The sequence below is a fragment of the Peromyscus californicus genome, unplaced genomic scaffold (genome assembly GCF_007827085.1).
Source record: "Peromyscus californicus insignis strain IS unplaced genomic scaffold, ASM782708v3 Scaffold_20__1_contigs__length_68692818, whole genome shotgun sequence".
NCBI lineage: Eukaryota > Metazoa > Chordata > Mammalia > Rodentia > Cricetidae > Peromyscus > Peromyscus californicus.
This window is the reverse complement of record NW_026294503.1, coordinates 67352168-67372496: the sequence shown is the minus strand read 5'-3', so window position 1 is coordinate 67372496 and position 20329 is coordinate 67352168. Positions and strand designations below refer to the sequence as shown.

Here is a 20329-nt window from a genome sequence, read left to right as displayed (position 1 = left end):
TAATGAACAGTTTGTTATAGATAACAAAAACTAAAAATTGCTAATTTTCCTTTATAGATTAAATAAATGCTTAGAAATGTTGGATATAGCAAATAGTTTTTCCACTGATTGTCTTTATCATTTCAGAAATGTATTCTGAGAAAAATTTTAAGAATCTTTATTGAATTATTTATTTAAATTTTATTATGTACTCCAGGGTGCATTGATTTATTAAGCAAGTACTAACTAAGTTCCTGTTCTGTGCCAGGCACATACTGGGAATAACAGGAACCAAACCGATCAGGTTAGATCCTGTCCTTGAAAAACTTGTATTTAGTAGGTAAGACAAGTAAAAGAAGTAAGTGAAATATGTGGTCTGTAGTAAATGTAAAAACAAAAAATAATACAGCTGGGGACTGGAGAGGTTGCTCAGTGGGTAGAGCATTTCTGCTCTTGCTGAAGACCTGGGTTCAGTTTCCAACACTCAGTGTGGCAGCTCATAACTGCTTGTTACTCCATTTCCAGTTGATCTGATGCCTTCTTTTGGATGCCTCAGACACCAAGCAGATACATGGTTTATGGATGTATGTGTATCTCTGATTGCCCTTGAAAACTCTACGTAGACCAGGCTGCCCTTGAACTCACAGAGATCTGCCTGCCTCTGCCTCCAAAGTGCTGGGATTAAAAGCATACATCGCCATACCCAGCATCTTAGAATAATAATAACAATAATAATATAGCTGGATCGCTTCTCGGCCTTTTGGCTAAGATCAAGTGTCTTATCAGTTTAATAATATAGCTGGAAATGGTGCTACAAGAATGTAATCCCACCACCGAGGAAGCTGTGACAAGAGGGTCATAAAGTCAAGGCCATCCTGAGCGACACAGTGAGAGACCTTGTCTCAAAAACACAAAGAAAGATGGGATGGAAGGGTCAGGCATTGTGGTCCACACCTGTAGTCCCAGTACTCAGGAGGCAGAGATGGGAAGACCGCTACTACAAGTTCAGGGCCAACCTGATCCTCACCATGAATGCCAGGTCAGCCAGAGGTTTGAATACAGATGAACCTGCCTCAAATACAGACAAAGGGGCTAGTGTGACTGGATGGGGACAGTGTCATTGGAATGAGATGGAGAAACATCAGGAGCATTTCACATTCCGTCTTGGTGATAACAAAGGGCTTCAGCTTTTATATTGCAGACAGTGAAAGTGCAACATGAGAGATCTGATACTCTACTAGAGACATCAGGGGTGCACAGGCTGTCTACCTAGATCAACTATTTCAGATCCTCTTCATGGGCTAAAGAGGATAAAGACTGAGTGTTCTTCTGTATGTAGTCAATACGTAGTTTTCTATACAATCCCTGTAGTAACTCTGACTGGTAGTTAGTCCACTAAACTACTTATTTATTACAACAAAGATGTGTTTAATTATTACTTTGTAGCATCCACATTATATAGGTACTTACTTCTCAGAGACTCATGAGTCACTGTGAACCTATGCATGAGATGAGGACAGATACCCCAGTATATGGGCTCCTAGATTGGAGCTTCTGTGTATACTCCAGTGCCCTCCCATGTGGATGATGCTCAGGAAATGCCTGATAAGTAAATGAATGTGTGCGCTGAAGACAGGACAGTCTCCTGGGGATAACAAGGAAGTGTTGACAGAAGAAGCGGTGTTGGATCCCCTTGAATCCATTTGAACAATGACTCAGGCATTCGTCCAGAGGTCAGAGACACACCAAACACAGACATGGTGGTACACAACGATAATTAGAGCTCTTGGGAGGCAGAAGCAAGATTGAGAGTTTGAGCCATCTTGAGCTACATGAGACAATGTCACTAAAAAAAAAAAAAAATTGGAAATTTTCTGTAATTTCATATATCTGTTTAGTCAGCTATAGAGATTTAATAATTTAATTATTAAAATATTAAACTAGCATTTAATAAAACTCTTTGACTAGTTACCATACCTCTGTATGTAGCTCAGATATTATGTACACTGCCACTTCAGATGGAATGGTATAGTCCATAATAAATATTTTACGTCATCAGTGTATAGCTAATTGATAGGAGACTCTGACAGACTTTCTGTACTTTACCTGTTAACTTAATCTTGGCTATTTATAGCATCATTTGATTGTAAATTGGTACTTAGCAGGCTTAGATGTGGTGCCAACTACATGCTAGAGGAACATTTTTTAAAATGAAATGATTTAATTCCTTTGAGAATTAATAAGAGCAGATTAAGGAACCTATTTTAAATTGCTTTTGCGGCTGGTGAGACGGCTCAGCAGGTGAAGGCACTCAATGCCTAGCCTGAAGACCTGAGTCTGATCTCAGGGACCCACGTGGTAGAAGGAGAGAACAGACTCCTGACAGTTGTCCTTTGACGTCCACATGTATGCTTTGGCATGTGTGTGACCATACTCATAACAAACATGTATATACACAAAATAAATGTAAAATTTTAAAAAGTAATGGAAGAGAGATTCATTTTCTTCTATAAACAGAACAAGTTCAAAGATAATTTTAGATAATTCAGAATACCTTTAGCTTCTCCTCACTAAAAGTGATTTGTTAATCTGGCAGTGGTGGTGCACACCTTTAATCCCAGCACTCAGGTGGCAGAAGCTGGCGAATCTCCTAGTTTGAGGCCAGCCTAGTCTACAGAACAATTTCCAGGACAGCCAGGGATACACAGAGAAACCCTGTGATTTGTTGATTTTTTTTTTTTTTTTTAATTTTTTTGCAGCTGAGGACCGAACCCAGGGCCTTGTGCTTGCTAGGCAAGCGCTCTGCCACTGAGCTAAATCCCCAACCCCGATTTGTTGATTTCTGTAGCCAGTGAATCCACATCCCTTTAAAAGTTTTTCTTGGAGGAAACAAGTGGCTTTCACTGTGATAATAGATCGAGGACAGGCTTTAGAAAGGAGCTTTTACCCACCTAGGAATGAAAACACAGAAACCTCCTCTATCGGAGCCTATTAAATGTGATGCTGTGTCCAGCTTTGGCTCAGTTCTTGCTTCTTGTGTCTTCTTGTTCTCCGAGTCATTCATGACTTGAGGTCAGGATTCTCCAAGAAGAAATATAAGATTCATTTTCTTTTGTATTTGTAATTATGACAAAAGATGGTCCTTTCTGTCCCTCTGTCCTGTGTTCTGACCACTTGCTCTCTACTGTTTGCCCTCCTTCCTGGCAGAGAGTCCCAAGGAAAGCTCGGAGCCGACGGGTTCTCCAGCCCCAGTGATTCAGCACAGCTCTGCAACAGCCCCTAGCAACGGCCTCAGTGTTCGCTCTGCAGCTGAAGCTGTGGCCACCTCGGTCCTCACACAGATGGCCAGCCAAAGGACAGAACTGAGCATGCCCATACAGTCACATGTGATCATGACCCCACAGTCGCAGTCTGCGGGCAGATGATGCCTCCCATGATGGAGAGATCCCCAGCCAGAGCTCGCCCGCCTGAGCCAAGAGAGAGATCAACTTACCCCTCCCATCTGCCTTGGATGTGGCAGTATGGGAGAGGAGGAAATTGTGTGTTGTGAGTATGGACAGATGTGGGGCTTTTCTCTTTAGCCACATGATCATGTACGCTTGACACCTGTGCTAGGGGCTTCTGGCCCCAAAGCCACACAGATCATCCCCCAAGAGTGGGGTTTCTTATGTACCTACAGCCAAAGGCCTTTGCATATGGTCCGAGCAGTCATCCCTGGCCCTGATGCATGTGTACCTGTCTCTTAACACTAACCCTTGCGCTTGTAGGTTTGGGGTTTTTCAGTGTCCTCTCCTCCCAATTGAGCTGTGGCTGTTATCTTCTTATTCCTTACTAGCATGCCACTTCCTGCCAGATAGAGGGAGACTAGATTTGATGGCATGTTACTTGCTGTCTCGACCCCAGCCACCCCATGCACTCAGGACTTTGTCTCCCAATAGCTGCTTATTTATCTCTTTCCCCCTCCTCTTCCTAATTGCAGTGAAAACATTCACTTATTGAGAATGTAATACCTTTGATGTATGAAGTAGCAGTATTTTCCACCTCTTCCCTGTGCTTTATTCCTTATTCCCATCTGCTACCAAAAACAGACACAAACAAAAAAAAAAAGCAAAACTCTGAGAGTTTGAATCATTTTCATTTCCAAATCTATTGGGTACCTCATTTTGTCTCTTGACTTTCCTTAGTCTAGTGGTGGGGTCTTTCCTACCACCCCACTATGGCTTGGGAACCTCATCTTGTGGCCTTATTGTTAGTGGCAATGAAAAGGGAGAGAGCCTGGGATCTAACTGGGCTTCCCTGTCTCCTTCCCCACCCTCCAGTTCTAATCATCAGGGCAGACAGGAACAGTGTAATTTAAAACTCGTTCCATCAGGTTACTGGATTATCTAATTCTTTGGTGTTTTACAATAGTTTACTGGCTGAAGTCTACATACTGTCATCTTTGGTCATCTGTGTGCTCCCTCCTCTCCACTTTGTTCCCCTCTCCACATCACTGCCTTTCCCACCATCACTGCTTTAAATCAGCCCTCCTGGAGGTTCTCTTGTTCTGTGTTCCTCCTACAGCTCTCAGCCTCCCTTCTCTTCTGAGGTATGTCTTGTTCCTGCCAGTGTCCATCCCCTTCTCTGGAAACCTTCTTTCTCTCACCAGGTTCCTAGCCTAGCAGCCACTAGGTGTCTCTAGTTCTGAAATTTCTTTGAACTCTTTTTTTTTTTTTTGTTCTGAGCCCCACAAATGTTGTGCTTGTCCAAGGAACAGGCTCCAGGACTCTGAAACATTGTGGTCAAGGTCCTGAGTGGCTTTTGAGTATGAGTGAGTGGAGAGAGAAGAAGAAAATGTATAAACTCAACATAGTGCTCAGGATATGGCCTGTTTGTCTGGGAGATTGCTGACTGTGGCTATTGGCTCCCTTATTTGGTGGGATACAGGGAAAGAAATAACACCCCTCCTCTTCCTCGTCTCTCCTTGGCTCTGAACACTGCAGTCTCTTCCAGAGCCAGAGGCCTGTGGATAGATAGGTCAGCTTTAACAGCTCTGAGTAGAAAGCCGTCCCAGTTGTCCCAGAGCCACCTTCTGCCATCTGCTCAAGCCAGGAGTCTTCTTTTCTGCCTCCATCTTAAATGTACAGAGTAACTGCTTGCTTTCTTTTTTATTTTATCTTCCAAAACTCGTTGTCATGGAGGAATGAGAAAATGTTCTGTCTTACATGATTATTCTTCAGTTTAGACGAGGAGCCCATCCTGTGACATGTCCTCCCGCATTTTATGTTCCCTCCTCCTCTATCATCAGTGCTGAACAGGCCACACCCAGTGAACAAACAAAATGGTTTCCTCAACCTCTACCACCAGGGTCTCACCAGGAACGGCCCCTGAGGTGACAAGGCTAGCAGATGTCACCAGACGGTCAGAGCAGGCCACCATCTCCAGGGATTTCACTTGGCTTTAGAACCTCACAGCCATAGTTTGTGCTCAGGACTTACTCAGATGGCTGCTTCCTGGACTTTTTTTTTTTTTTCCTGTTTATAAATTTTGTTTCTTTTCTTTCTTTTTTTTCTTTTTTCTTTTTTTTAATGGCTTTTCAAGACAGGATTTCTCTGTATAGCCCTGGCTGTCCTGAACTCACTCTGTAGACCAGGCTGGCCTTGAACTCATAGAGAGCCACCTGCCTCTGCCTCCCCGAGTGCTAGGATTAAAAGTGCGAGCCACCACCGCCAGGCATCTTTTTTTTTTTTTTTGTCTTGACTTCCCACTAGCAGCCCTGCACTAAAGCATGAAAGAGTTTATGGCTCCTGAGGAGCCCTCACAGACCCTTGGCTATTTTTCTTCCTCCATCAGTCGAGGGTTTTTAAAGTTGCGAATCGGTCAGTGTCACTTCATATGTACCGAACAGTCTGCCCCTGTGTGGATGTCTAGTGTATGTGGAGGTTCTTTGTCACTTTCCTGACTCTCATGTCCGCTTCTCTTGAGTCTTTGTTTTCCTAGCAGGAAGTTAGTGCTGGGGACCTGAGTGATGCAGGGCACCATCAGAATGGTAGCAGGGAAGCAGCACTGAAATTAGGGGCAGGACAACCCCAGATACCTCTGTAGTTGGTTCTCAGTTCTGCTCTAAGAAAGCAGAGCAAGCCGGGCGGTGGTGGCGCACGCCTTTAATCCCAGCACTCGGGAGGCAGAGCCAGGCGAATCTCTGTGAGTTCGAGGCCAGCCTGGGCTACCAAGTGAGTTCCAGGAAAGGCGCAAAGCTACACAGAGAAACCCTGTCTCGAAAAACCAAAAAAAAAAAAAAAAAAAAAAAAAAAAAAAAAAAAAAAAAAAGAAAGCAGAGCAACTGCTTACAATAACACTTCTCTTATAGTCCTACATTATCGCTCCCAGTGGTCACCACCCTGAGCATCCTATGATGTGCCATAGAGGAGTCTCTGGTCATGGCTATTTGGGATTCTGAATGCTTCTTGTATTTGGATATCAATTTCTGTCTCTAGGTTTAGGAAATTTTGTGCTAAAATTTCATTAAATAATTTGACTATTACTTTTGAATTTATCTCAGGTCCTCCTTCTACCCCATGGGTTCTGAGGTTTGTTTGATCTTTTAAGTATATCCCAAGCTTTTTGGAAATGCTGCTCATGTTAATTTATGTGTGTGTGTGTGTGTGTGTGTCTGTGTCTGAGTATTATTATTGTCTCAACTTTGTCCTCCATTCCCAAACTGCTTGATCTTATCTCTTGGTGATGCTTTCTGGTGAGGTTTTTTTACTTGATTGTTTCTTTCATGTTAATTTCTGTTTGGTTCCTTTTCCATGTTTGAATGCCCTCACTAAAATTTCCCTCCATTTCTGACTTTCTCCTCCAGCTTACCCACTATTTAGTTCACTTTGGAGGTTTTGTATGTAATTCCTTAGTTCATTCATGTGTATTTGAGATTTCTATACAGTCATGTATCCTTTTTTAAAATGAGACTCTGAATTCTTTCTCAGACATTTCAGCCATCTCAGTACCTTTGGTTTCCATTAAGGAGAGGTTTGGAGTGTGTCCTGGTGGGTTGTTGTCTCATAATCTTTGTGTTTCTCTGTGGCATTTTATGCATCAGTCAAGATGGATATGTCCTCTGGTTTTAACTCATCTTTTTCCAACTCTGTTTTGTTTTACATAAGTCCACTGAGCCCTTCTTAAGAACCTATCAGAAAGGAGCTGAGAATGTGATGTCTGAGGACTCTTCTGAGCGATCACAACCTGCTCTGTGCTCTAGCTGTCCCACTCCCATATAACAAAGCTTGTTCAGAGTTGGGAAGGCTGAGAAGCCTCCCAGCACCCAAGAGAACTACAAAAGACATGGCTCCTTACTCCTTTTCTGTTGGTTGAACACCCTAAGTCGGCCTGCCTCCTTCCTCCACTCCTGTCCATGCTGTAAGCACCAGACCACACACTAAAGGGAGCTGTGCTGGTGAACCTTGCCTTGCTGCCTGCCTTCCCTCTCCATTCTGTAGCTCTGGACTCCTTTTCTTGATTCACTTCTCCCATCTCCTCAGGGACCTGCCCTCCAGCACCATCATCCTGAGAGATGGAGTGCTTTACTGTAACCTGTCCTATTGACAGCCTGAACCACGAGAAAGACAGACACACACACACACACACACACACACACACACACACACACACACACACACACAGAATTCTTCCTCTGGCTCCTGAGAGGCTCCTTAAAGGTGCTAACTCCTGAGATTGCTCTTCCCAGTTTGTCCCTTTTATAACTTTCTTCCCATCCCCAGATCACATTTTCATTAATATTATCTATTATATCCACAAAAAAATAAATACGTTCTAGTCAGTCTGTTTACACTCCAATCTTCCTGCTGTGTCACACGTGCCTTTGTTGATGAGCTCCTCCTACTTTCTTTAGACGTGTCTGTCCGGAGTTAGAGGTGTGGAGGAGCAGGACAGATGAGGACCCTAAGGCCTATTAGAAGACCCCACCCCACTACAGTCCAGCTAGACATTCTTCTTACAAATGCTGTTTCTCTCAGTACGCATGCGTGTACATAGACAAATCCTCCTACTCTGACCGGAGTGGTGACCCCACAGCACAGTGCCTACTGGCCAACATTCCCACCTTCTGCACTGTTCCTTTGAGGTAAAATCCTACTCCAGAATGAACAAGGCTGGTGAGAGTAGGGCAGGTTAAGGCAGCTTATGTCCTTGTAGATGCAAGTTTCTATTTTAGCTACTAGGTGTTTTCTTTGGTTTTTTATTGTTTTTTAATGTGGACCTGGTAGGCTACCCTATACCCCAGCTACTGGAGAGTAAGGGTTTAGCTGGTAAGTGGCTGTGAGCACTAGTTTCATTGACTTACCTTAGGGCAGTGGTTCTCAGAACATGGTTCAAGAGCAGCGTCAGCAGCACCATCATCTGGAGCTTGCTGAAAATGCACGCTCTTGACCATTCCAACCCCCCGAGTTGGACACCCTGAAGGTGAGCGTTAAGAAGCACTCTGTGCTTCTAGTACACACTAATGCATGAGTCCCTGGGGGACAGGCTGGGAGCATCTTAGCTCTGGGATGACAAGGATTACTTTAAATGTGTACTCTGCCTTAGCATTGACTTTTTTATTTCCCCCAGTCCCTTCCTCCACTCCCATTAAAATAGCCACCACCACATCACTCATCTCAAATTCTAGGTTTCTCTTCCTTCTAGTCTTAGTTCTAAAACCTTTTCCTGTATTGTTCTGGGCAGGACTTACCCGTATTTCCTTGCAGGCTTCTCACTCTGCATTTTTGGTGACATTAAGAACCAGCAGGAAAGCCGGGCAGTGGTGGCGCACGCCTTTGATCCCAGCACTTGGGAGGCAAAGGCAGGCAGATCTCTGTGAGTTCAGGGCCAACCTGGTCTACATAGGGAGTTCAAAGCTACACAGTGAGACCCTGTCTCAAAACAACCAACCAAGCAAATCATCAGGAGCCATAGTTGTCCAGTTTCTCCTTGTGCACAGACACACACCTCTTGCAGGCAGGGAGATTAGCCTCCACTCCCACAGTGGAGCCTGCTACATCCTGATAGAGTATCTGTTGAGAAGAAAGAAATGTGTATCTATGAATATATCTCTGTTCACCTATATATTTTTGACATGTAGCAATACCTCTCCATCCTCAAGGAACTCAACCCAGCCTGGGTCTCCCCAGGCTCCAGTGGTAGACCCTGACAGGTGGGAGGATACAGTGCTATGGGATGTTTTGTTACAAAACTGTCTTTTCTCTTTTCCCTCCACCCAATTCAGCATGACCCCTGTGAGCAGGCTCTCACAATCTCCTGGGGCGGGGCTGAGGCAGGGGCTTTGAGCTCATTTCCCTAACCGTCCCTTCTTATTTCCCCCATGCCATTTAGTAGTTATCACCCAGCCTTGCCTTCTCGCTCCGTCCTTTGCCCTGACATATACTGTGCCTTATTTATGCTGCAAATATAACATTAAACTATCAAGAGAATCACGGGTATGTTTGGTGCTTCCCTACTCAGACCCACGAGACCCACTGGACTTTGATGTTTGATCATCCTCTCCCTTCCATTTCTTAGGGCAGAAAGAGCAGGGCTCTCCTCTCTGCCTTCTGTAGGTAACATGGCGTTACAAAAGGCACAGAGTTCAGATCTTTGAACTGCCTCAGAGACAAGGCATCACCAGAATACTGACTGGAGAACTTAATGTGTGCTTCATTTAAATGGGAAGTGGGGTTGCCTGAAGACCAGGAATCTCTTCTCTTTCAGTGTTTTGTCCTCATTCCCTTCCAACAATTGAAAAGAAAGAGACAGGGAGTGTCCACAGAGACAGACAATGTCAAGCTTTCTGTAGAGGGAGAGAGAGCTGGAGAGATGATTCAATGGTTAGGAACACACACTGCACTTGCAGAGGATCCGAGTTTGGGTCCCACATCCACGTTGGTTGCCTCACAGCTACCTATAACTCCAGCACCAGGGGATCTGATGCCCTCTTCTGGCCTCCACAAGCACTGCACTCACCTGCACAACCCCCTCCCCAACACACACACACACACACACACACACACACACACACACACACACAAAATTAAAAAGAAAAGAAAAAAATGAAAAAGAGGAAAAAGCCTGGAACTATGAGGCAGACTTTGTTTAGAAGCAGGTAAAAGTTGATAGGAAAACAAGCAATGCTCAAGGGTGAAGCAGAGAGACAGGTGAGCCACTGATTCTTGTGTCTATATATTCCTTTATAATTACCACTGAAAGTGAGGACGGTGAGACAGACTGAAGAACTTGACAAAAGACAGAGCAGGAACCTCTGAGGCTCCTGGTAGGACAGATCCACCAGGTTGGTGTTTGGTGAGGGACTCGGAGCCTCCTTTGGAAAGTGGAAACAGTCTTGTTGGCCTTCACTGTGTAGGGCTAGCAAGGTGGTCAGCAGTAAAGGTACTTACTGCCAAGCCTTAAGACCTGAGTTTGATCTCTGGACCCATGTGGTAGAAGGAGAGGACAAGGTGTTCGGGGCATGTGTCTCCCCAACCCACCCAGGTAAATGAATAAATGGAAAAAAAGGGGGGGGAGGGAGCATGTAGGGGTTCAAGAACGTTTGGAAGAGGAGCTCAAGAGATGGCTCAGTGGTTAGGTGCTGCTCTTTTAGAGGACTCGGGCGGCTCACAACTGTCTGGAACTCCTAGTCCAGGGGATCTGATTCTGGACTGGACTCCCCAGATACCTGCACTCACATACATGAATGCAGACATCCACACAACTAAAAATAAAAATAAGTCTTTGAAAAAAGCCATAAGCCAGTCTGGTCTACATATTAAGTTCCAGGCCAGAGCTACAAAGCGAGACCCTGTGTTTATTTATTTGTTTGATTGTTGGTTGGTTTTTCCAGGCAGGGTTTCTCTGTGTATCCCTGGCTGCCTTGGAACTCACTCTGTAGACCAGGCTGACCTCAAACTCAGAGATCTGCCTGCCTCTGCCTCCTCAGTGCTGGGACTGAAGGCGTGTGCCACCACTGCCCAGCTGAGACCCTGTATTTAAATAAGCAAGCAAGCAAGCCTGGGAGTTGGGAATCCTAAGGCAAGACAGTGTAACAGGGTAGAAGGATTAACTTATGTTGTAGTGGAGGTGCGTGCTCCAGTTAGAAGTCAGCGAGCTTTCTGAATGCAGCTTCCTACTCTGTACTCCAGCAGTGTGGTAGACAGAGTGCCTTCTCTGTTGTGGTCCAATGGGATTGCTGTGCATTCGCTCCATTTACTGTTCACAGCAGCTTCTCAATGACAGAAGCCGTTGTCTGTTGTTGAGGGCTGGAGACTGTACTTCAGGCCTCCAGCATGCAAGCTGTTCGTTTTATTGAGGATGAATTGATGTTTACAGAAGTTACAGAGGAATTACAAGAGCAAAGAGAAAAATACTGAATTCCTGTTTGGCTGTGGTGGCACACACCTGTAATCCCAGCACTGGGGAGATAGAGGCAGGCCAATCTCTGCAAGTTCAAGTTCAGCCTGGTCTACATAATGAGTTCCAAGACAGCCAGGGATACATAGTGAGATCCTGTCCCGAGGAAAACAAAACAAAAAACAGAACCTGAACTCCTGCCAGGGGTTGGTGGTGCCCAACTGTAATCCCAGCACTTGGGAGCTGAGAACAGAGGCCAGCCTACTAGGCTACATACAGTGTCCCAATCTTAGGAAACCACAACAAGCTGGGTGTGGTGGCACACACCTGCAGTCCCAGTATGAGGGAGGCAGTGACAGGCAGGTCCACATAGCAAGGTCTAGGCCAGCCAAGGCTAAATAGTGAGACCCTGTTTCAAACACACAGACAGACAGATGAAAACCCAAAACAAAAAGCAGCGTGAGCTGTTAAGACTGTAATGAATGTGACAGGCTCTGTGGGAAACTGAGACAGCTTACAGAAGGTTCTCGAGCCTAGGCTGCACTGATACAGAGAACATCCAGATGGAAACCCAGTCTAGAACTGAGGGTGCCCCCTTTGCAGTAGAGCACTTGCCTAGCACATACAAGGCCCTGGATTTGGATTTGATCCCCAACACCCCAAAACTAACTAACTAATCAAAAAAAAAAAAAACCTTATCTGCAAGCCTAAATGTAAGTTAGTTACAATAAAGTACTTCCCCTTGAGCAAAAAAGACAGGATGAATGGAATGTATAAAGGGCTTTTACATATGGGATGAGAGATGTTCTGAGACTTCATGGAACAAGCAAAGACCTCTGATGGAGGCCACCAAGCTCAGCACAGGGAGAAGTGTGTCCAAAGAAAGTCTCTGGAGATGGTAAGTTCCCCAGGACTGGTGTGGGGAGGAAGGCAAAGGTAATCACAGTTGACATTTGGAAAATACCAGCTCTGTGCTTTGCTATAAAAGGCATCCCAAGGGCGGTGGTGGCGCACGCCTTTAATCCCAGCACTCGGGAGGCAGAGCCAGGTGGATCTCTGTGAGTTCGAGGCCAGCCTGGACTACCAAGTGAGTCCCAGGAAAGGTGCAAAGCTACACAGAGAAACCCTGTCTCGAAAAACCAAAAAAAAAAAAAAAAAAAAAAAAGGCATCCCAAATAATGCTACTCCTAGGAAGTAATTCATTTTATTTTGCCCGTATGTAAGTGAGGAAAGTGAGGCTGAGTGTGGGTGGCTTGCTTTGCTCATGGCTAAGTCAGAACCGTGACATGGGCCTTCTTTGGTTTAGGCTGGAGATGTGGCACCCTAGGCTAGGACTAGCTCCTTTGCAGGGCCCGTCTCTGGCCTGGAGTGGTTCTGTCTTTCCCTGAAGCAGGACCCTAGTCACTAGCTCCAGTAGTACATTAGAACCAGAGCCAGGCAGAGGTGGTGCTGACCAGAGGAGAGTGGAACAACATAACAATCCAGCCCGAAAGAACTGTCCTTAAATCCTCCTAGATAGGCTTGTAAAAGGAAATGGCTGGACCTGACAGTAAAGATTAGAGGCCACAAGGTGGCAGCAGAGCTTCAGCTGTGGCATCCCATTCCCCGGTTCTCTAGGAAAGATGGGCAGGCGGGTCGACAGAATTTACCAGCCACCTATACTCAGTAAGACTCCAAAAACCACCTGTATCATCTCACTTTACTGTCCATAGGTAAATCTTAAAAGTAGGGATTCCTCATTTAACCTCTTAAGAAGGAGTGGGGGGATTGGAATGGGCTTCGATCCTGACTGCCCATCTTGGGCATGGGGAGGGACCAAGCTGGGTCATCATCCTAGCCTACTGTTAACCCTAGTTCCTTCCCATCTAGGAAATAACACTCAGTCCTGACAGGAGTTTCTCCAGTCAGGACCAAGATGATCAATTGAAGCTCTCCAACCTGTTGAAGGATTAGGGGTTCTTATAAGACTCCCCCAGGGCCTAGCTCTGACAAACCATCTGCAATTAATGATGCTTCCTGAGCTCTGGAGACAGGATTTATGCATCTAATAAAGTCTATAACTCCAGGCTTAGGCTGGGGGTAGGAAGCTGAGAGCAGAAAGTCCCCAGGGGGGGTATGGGAGGGGGTCCCAGGTGGCTCTTAATAGAGCCATGCATTTCTATTGCCTGTCTAGATTTCCCCTCAGGCTGCTGCTGAGGTGGGGGTGGGGACAGCAGGTATAAGAGGATGGTGTGCCAGTGGGGAGGTGGATGGCAGCATGGACTCCAAGCGGGCTGCTGTGCTGCTGCTGCTGCTGCTGCTGGTGGACTGGGGCCACACTCAAGAACCAGGGAGCCGGGACGGAGACCAAGTCTTTGCAGTGAGTAAGCACCTTTCTCCGAACCATTTCCCCCTCAGCTGAAACTAGGGTTTGATGCTCCCAGGCTGCTAAGGTCTTCTAAGGGAAATGGCTCCTTAGCCTATGCAAGTTGCCCCTAGAAGCCATTTTTTTCCTGTGTCTTCAGTGTCCAGAAGGACATTGCTTTTTTCCCTCCCTGTCACCCTCTCATCACAGGAAGAAGATGGGGGACCCCACCCAGCACAGTATACCCAGACTCCTGGGTCCCTCTTGCGTTTTCTGCTCCAGGCCATGGAGAGACCTGGCAGGAGCCCAGCCTTCCTATTTCATCCCCAAAGGTGAGTTTCAGCAGGCAGAGGCTGGGAAGGGTGGAGGGCAGAGGAAGAGGTGAAGGAAGGTAAGACAGAGGGAGCTTCAATGGAAGATGAATCTCTCCAAAGGTTTGGCCGAAATGCCTGGGGGTCCTGGAGCAAAGAGCAGCTAAGTCCCCGGGCTAGAGAGTTCTGGAGCTTGGCTGCCCCTCAGCGCTTTGGGAAGAAGTAACAGCATCATCCCCTGTGATGTCTGCATGCAAAATCACCACCCCCATGTGCCACATGTGCCCCCAAATAAAATGGTCTCGCTTCTGAATCCATGTGTTTGGACAAGACTTTCAGGGAATGGGTGGAGCAAGGACGAAAAGCAGAGCCCCTTCACCTCCACTCAATCAGACGCCAGCCATTCTGCTGAAGGGTCCCCAGCTAACTGCACCTAGCCTCCTGCCTGCAGCAAAAACAACAGGAGTTCAGCAGAAGAGTCAACACACCACGTTTATTCCTCTGACAGCCACATGACCCCTGGCCAAAGAAAGCAGGGTTTCGGGAGCCAAAGAGCAGCAGCATTCATTCTGGATTCCAATAGAATTCCAATTTCCTTTTCATTCATCATCCACAGAATGAGAACAAATCCTGTGCTGGGTGGGGCCCTGTGGTTCATGGCTCCTTGCTTGCCTATGCCTTCCTCAGTCTCAAGGCAGGCAGTCTGTGTCAGAGGTAGAGATGGCACCTCTGGAGGGTTCCAGAGCTAGGTTGATGCATAGGCCCAGGGTCAGGAGGAGCAAGAAGTAAAATGTGACATCCATCGCTGCAGCCAGGGCACTACTTGCTACCCGCCATGATCCTGAGGTACTGCAGGGCGCGGCGAGCAGCCTCACCTCGGGCTGCCTCCCTGGTAGTTGCAGAACCATGACACACAGTGGCTGGCTGGGTGGACAGTTCCACTAGGCACTGGCAGAGCCCACTCAGGCTCAGTTCTTCTAGAAACCAAAAAAGAGAAGGGAGGCAGTGGCAGGGAGGGTACCAAAGAGGGTGTATGTCACCCATCTCCTAACCCCTTTATACTTGCTCTGGTCCTGTCCCCTCCACCCCCATTCCCTTAGCTGGCCATACCAATGTCCAGGTAGCTGACATGGAAAGCCTGCTCCTCAGAGAGCTCACTGAGGACATTGCAGCAGGCAGAGCCGAGAGTCCCCAGAGAACCCACGGAGCAACTTCGAAGGGACAGGATCTTTTCTCCCACAGAATTGCGCAGGGAATCCCAGGTGCAGCCTGGCCCCCGGTTCCGAAGTCCATCGAGGCGGGAGCTCACACCCTAATGAGATGAGAGTGAGAAAGCCCTAATGACTGTGGGACCTAAGCCTCTGGCATGCCCTAACTTCTGGAACCTGGTCTGGTGGCCAGGCAGCCTTCCTCACCCCAGTAAAAGCTGCCTACAGGGCTTTTCCCTAGGTGAGCTTTCACCAGTGAGCACAGCACAGGCTGAGGGGCTGCTGGGCTCACAAGTTCAAGAAGCCCTGGGGTTTGGTAAGAAAACTGGAAGAGAAGCAGGTCCAGACTCACTTCCAACCCAATTCCCCAGCGTATCCTGCAGTGAGAACCACATGGCAAGCCCACACAGACTACTTACAATGGAGAAATGATCGTCATCAGGTTCTGCCTCGTTGCCATCCCGGGCATCCAGAGGAACTGTGTGCACTCGAAGCAGCATTTTAGCTGCTGCATTACGCTTTGCCAGCTTTTTGGAAGTGCCACTGCCTGAGTGTGGGGAAGAGATTCCTGGATTTGGGGATTTCCCTCCAGATTATACTTGGATTGAGGGTCCCTCAATGGGACGTCACTGCAAAGAGGAGCTGAAGGTCTGTCCTTGTAACTGAGCAGCTGGTGTACCAGAAGAGAGGGAGAAAGATGGGCAGGGGCAAGGACTGCACGGGTAAGAGCTGAGCAAGGAGCCAAAAGCAAATCAAGCCAGGAGAGAGCACAGCCAGGCAAAGAGCCACCTGTGCCCAGGGTCAGAATGGGGCAGAATCAGAGGATGAGTGAACCCCCTTCCCTAGTTACCAATCTCAATGAAGCGCTCCACCCGGCATGTCATGGTGAATTCTTTGCGATGAGCAGGCCCAGACTCCTGGGTCACCATGTATTCTGGCAAACGCCAGCCTTTTTGCACCACAAGTTCCTTGAAAAGGAGACACAGGGAGCCCAAGGATGAGTGAGGAGAGGCCCCTTAGCCACGTGGCCTTCTACCCAGGAGCCTCAGCCTTTGGGTGAGAAGGATAACCACCCTTCCCACAGTACACACACCCCTGCCTCACAGCCCTAGTGCAGAGAAGACAGCACATGTGAAAATGAAGATGGGCCACACCTGCAGAGCTCCAACAGGGTTGCACTCAGACTGCGGAGGGGAGACAGGGGGCTGCATCTCCATGGGAGGGCTCCTGAAGGAAAAAGGGCCCAGGCCAATGCTGAGGAAAATGGTTCCTTCTGGGCTGGTCATGGGCTCAGTATCAGCCACTGCTGCCATCTCCCAGTTTCTCATCAAGCATGCAGCTATCTGTCCAAACATCCAGCCTTGCTTCCCACCCACCCCCATCACGCTAGCCCCTGCTAATTCCCAGGAGCATTTCAATATGGAAATACTTCAGCAGCAACCTTATGACGGAGGTAAAGGGGCCATACAGCCAGTCCTTCTGGGTCTCAAACATGGTACGTACCTGCTGTGGCCACCTCAGAAAATGGAGCCTGTAAAATCTAAGATCCTTTACATGCTATTTAAACATCATAAATTAACCTCCTATCTCAAGCTTACCTACGAGCTGGTGCAAATTTTTCAATTATTCCATTATGTATTTACTGAACCTGCCTGGGTACAGGGCTAAGCAGCTAACACCTTCCCTCTCTCTGAGATGTCAGGAAACTCAAGATACCTGGTTAGTATAGCAGATGGGACAGGGGCAGCAGCTTCTGCAGCAATGACAGGCGAGTCCTCAGGCAGTGAAGAGTCTAGGAGAGAGAAAGAACTTCCCGAGGGGAAGGGAGCCTTGGATTCACACCCATGTAGAAGGGAACGGGGGTGAGAGGTCCTTCTGACCTTTCCATCCCCTGAGAGAATTCCTTCCCCCTAATCCAGAGGTCCTCTGCTGACCCACAATGGCTCAAGAGCACTGAGGCTGGGGTAGGGGGCTCAGAAGAGAGTCTCTTCCTACCCAACAAGCAGCTGCAGCCTGAGTGTGGAAGAGGTCAAGTCATGCTGCTAGAGAGGGGCATGTTGTGACCAACTTACCAGCCTTAGCCTCCACCCCATGCCCTACCCCCGCCCCAGAGCAGCCACCACCCATCAAAGGGGTTGTTACCCTGAGGCACCCTAGAAACACCCTGTTCCAATGCTCTAGAGGAAATTCTCAGGAAGGGGCCAGGTCAAGGTCACCAGAGTCACCAGGCTGGGCTCAGGGAGAGAAGCAGGTAGTGCGGGGCTGCGTTCTCAGCAGGGTGTCCAGTGTGCCTTGGCTGCTCCGCCCTCACCTGCTGTCCTCCAGGGCTGGCTCCAGCACGCTCCCCCCTTTGAGGTGTCTGAGGGCCACCTCAGCTGCCTTGTGCTTGGCTGCCTTCTTGCTGGGGCCCTGACCTAAGAAAAGGGGTGTGGGCAATACTGGAGGTCACCAGCAGGACAGCAGAGAAACCAGCTCCCACGGCCTCTCTCCTCACAGCCAGAGGGAGCGAACAACCCTCTGACCAACCTCCCTGCCAAGACTGGAAGGGTTCTGATGATTGCTGGAGTAGTCTTTGTCCTAGTTAGCTTTAACTGTCAACTTGGCACAACCTAGGATCATCTAAAGGAAGAGCCTTACTTGAGGAACTGCCTAGATCAGACTGGCCTGTGGACATGGAAGGGGAGGGTCTTTTTTGCTAACTGAGGTAGAAATGCCCAGCCCACTTCTGTGGTACCATCCCTAGGCAGGTGGTCCTGAATGTGGAACATGGAGTTTCTGCCATGGTTCCTGCTGTGCTTCTGTGGCTTTGGAGTGAGTTCCTTGGTCAGATGTAATGGTGTAGAACAGCAAGCAGGCAGCAAGGATGAGTTCATTCTTTTTGCTCTTGACTGTGGATGTGAGTTTCTACCTTCCCCACAATGATGACTATAAACCAACCCTTTCCTCCCCTAAGCTGCTTTTAGTTAAGGAGTTTTATCACAACAATATAAATAGGCCTAGAACAGCCCGTATCTTTCAATTAGCTCCCATAATTAAGCCATGCCAGGCAGGACTTCTGAGCTCCAACATTGGGCAGGGGTTTCCTTTCCTCTGCAAAAGCACTTCCTTTTCCCTCAATAAATAGTCAATAGAGACAACAAAGGATTGGTTCGAAGTCAAAGCTCTCCTTTGCCACTTACTAGGCATGTGATCGTGTGCCAGACGTTTAATTTCTGATACTAAGCTCTTCATGTTCAACATGGGACATGAAGGCCAGCAGAGTGTGTGCTTGCTCCCGCAGGGAGTTTAGTGTCTCATCTACTTTTCCTCCAAGGTGATAAGAGCAGCAGATCTCTGTGACACTTCTTGTTCTCACTAGTGAGTCTCTCAAGTCCTATCCACCTTCTCACAGTCCTGTTCTTCCAATCCAGACGATGGCTTTCCCCTTGAAATCTCTCCATCCCTCCCTGGCCTTAAGGAAGAGGACTGTGAAGCGATTTCACGATATTAAACCACAGGCCCTGTGAATGCACACCCCAGCCAGGCTGCCCAAGCCTTCCTCACCAGTGCAGCTGGTGTCGCCAACGGTGACCCGGAAGGTGAAATTGGGCTGATGGGCTTGGCCCTCGGCTTTGAGAAGGTCGTACACGGGCGTCTTTCCTATTCTGGTCCCATACTCCTGAAGAAGGCTGATCGGGGTCTTGCCCGGGTTGGCGGCCAGCATTTGCTCTATGCTGGGAGGGAGGGGCACAGACCAATATCACACTTCCCCTTTCGGCACCCACCTGACCAAGCACTGTCACATTAGACCTAGCCACATTACAGAGTCCATGGATCCCCAGGCAGTATAGCATCCATTGACTGGGTTAAGAGTTAAGGTGCAGGAGGGAAAGCAAGGTCCTCTATCCCAAGGCAGGTGGAGGATGTACTGTGCCGTAGTGCTGGTTGGACGTGCATTACCCCCTGGCACAACTCAATTCGGGAACCCAGTACCCACCAAAAGCACTGAACATCGGGGCATAAAGCCTAAGGCTCCAGTGCAGTCTGGGAATCAAGCCAACCCCAAACTAGAGCTGGAGGCGGTGGCCACTGACCCAGTGCATGCCGGGAACCTCTGCCCACTACCCCAGTGCTTGCTGGGAACAACCCTCAGGCCAGGTGCATGCTGGGGCTGCGCCGCTATCCCTCCGCACCGCCTCGCACTTTTCGTCCTGCAGGGATCGAAATGAGGCAGCTCACCTGGGCAGCCCGCAGCCTGTGGTAGTGCCGGAGCCCTGCTCCTCTTCACTCATTCCCTCCTCCGTCCCCGCGGGCGCCACCGTGACTACAGCCTCCACGCGCCCCAGTACACCGCCGACGAGCTAGGGCCGGGGCCAAGCCCGGAGTCGCGGCCGGTAGGGCCCGCCGCGGGGCATGCTGGGATCTGGAGTCCCCCACCCATCCGACTCCTTGTGTCTTCATCAGGAGTCGAGCTACCCGCCCCACAACTCTCCGCGTGGCTCGCCCGGGCGCCTGCGCCGCCCTCTGGGAGGAGCGGGCCCTCCACGGAAGCTCCCCAACCTACCAGCGGTTTTTGTTTTCTACTGTCGTCCCGCCTTCTTCCTTGCGCACGGCCTCCTCCCAGGCCGAGACTGTGAGCATGCGCACTAGCGGGGTGAAGGCGGCTGGGGGCGGGGCGGTAAGGGACGCATCACTCACGGAACTACAGAGCCCAGGTGCCCGCGCGTCATCCGGCCGCCACGGCAGGCTTCGCGGCCTCATTGGCTACGTTGAGAGCGACCTCTTCTAGGCGCGTGCCGATTGGTCACCTGTAGGGAGGGTTGTGATTGGCCGGGGAGGCCGCTGGCGTGGTTCTTTTGCTGCCCCAAAGGGTGGGCCTTCCCCGGCCGCCTCCACCCGGGAGCTCTGGGGTTGTAAGTTTTTTCAGGAACTGCCTCCCCAGCCACCAGTATACGTCCCTTAGCGCCCCGGGCCTCCGTGTCTAAAACCTGCTTTTTTGCGGCTTGTCCTTTGCCTCTCTTCATTAGCGGCACGCAGCAGCCTGGCAGGGTTGGCGACTCTTTGGATAGGTCCCAGTGAACCTTCCTTTAACTGTCCGGGAATCTGGCCCGAGAATCATTAGATGGACCTTC

At 48.7% G+C, this 20329-nt stretch overlaps 3 protein-coding genes across 11 annotated transcripts in view; 2 read left to right on the top strand and 1 right to left on the bottom strand.

Moving 5' to 3' along the window:
- The window catches only part of Atf7 (activating transcription factor 7), a 106123-nt gene extending 96082 nt beyond the window's left edge, over positions 1–10041 (top strand). For all 8 annotated transcript variants that reach the window (XM_052749102.1, XM_052749103.1, XM_052749108.1 and 5 more), the window contains one exon: positions 3187–10041. In XM_052749102.1, coding sequence (XP_052605062.1) covers positions 3187–3404 — 218 coding nt within the window. In that variant the 3' untranslated portion in view covers positions 3405–10041. The remainder of the gene's footprint in view (positions 1–3186) is intronic.
- A 2481-nt stretch (positions 10042–12522) lies between these two features.
- Positions 12523–14323, top strand: Npff (neuropeptide FF-amide peptide precursor). Its single transcript, XM_052749153.1, has 3 exons — positions 12523–13714; positions 13910–14031; positions 14134–14323. The coding sequence occupies exons 1-3, from the start codon at positions 13613–13615 to the stop codon at positions 14234–14236; spliced, it is 327 nt and encodes a 108-aa protein (XP_052605113.1). The 5' UTR covers positions 12523–13612; the 3' UTR covers positions 14237–14323.
- Positions 14324–14483: 160 nt separating this feature from the next.
- Positions 14484–20299, bottom strand: Tarbp2 (TARBP2 subunit of RISC loading complex). Of its 2 annotated transcripts, XM_052749151.1 has the most exons (10): positions 20186–20299; positions 19437–20005; positions 18762–18931; positions 17530–17632; positions 16935–17027; positions 16373–16445; positions 16069–16186; positions 15638–15765; positions 15121–15322; positions 14484–14987 (listed from the first exon to the last, which is right to left on the bottom strand). In XM_052749151.1, the coding sequence occupies exons 2-10, from the start codon at positions 19487–19489 to the stop codon at positions 14830–14832; spliced, it is 1098 nt and encodes a 365-aa protein (XP_052605111.1). In that variant the 5' UTR covers positions 19490–20005; positions 20186–20299; the 3' UTR covers positions 14484–14829. The 2 variants fall into 2 exon arrangements, with proteins under 2 accessions (XP_052605111.1, XP_052605112.1); XM_052749152.1 differs by lacking the exons at positions 19437–20005; positions 20186–20299 and adding an exon at positions 19195–19352.
- Between the last annotated feature and the right edge of the window lie 30 nt (positions 20300–20329).

Coding starts and splice junctions, on each gene's coding strand:
- Tarbp2 (XM_052749151.1), bottom strand. CDS start 19,489: ATGAGTGAAGAGGAGCAGGGCTCCGGCACTACCACAGGCTGCGGGCTG. Junction 16,446..16,934: donor CCATCTGCTATACTAACCAG/GTATCTTGAGTT, acceptor TTTTTCCTTCAG/GAGCCCTCCCATGGAGATGC. Junction 15,766..16,068: donor GGAGCGCTTCATTGAGATTG/GTAACTAGGGAA, acceptor CCCCACACTCAG/GCAGTGGCACTTCCAAAAAG.
- Npff (XM_052749153.1), top strand. CDS start 13,613: ATGGACTCCAAGCGGGCTGCTGTGCTGCTGCTGCTGCTGCTGCTGGTG. Junction 13,715..13,909: donor ACGGAGACCAAGTCTTTGCA/GTGAGTAAGCAC, acceptor CTCTCATCACAG/GAAGAAGATGGGGGACCCCA. Junction 14,032..14,133: donor TTCCTATTTCATCCCCAAAG/GTGAGTTTCAGC, acceptor ATCTCTCCAAAG/GTTTGGCCGAAATGCCTGGG.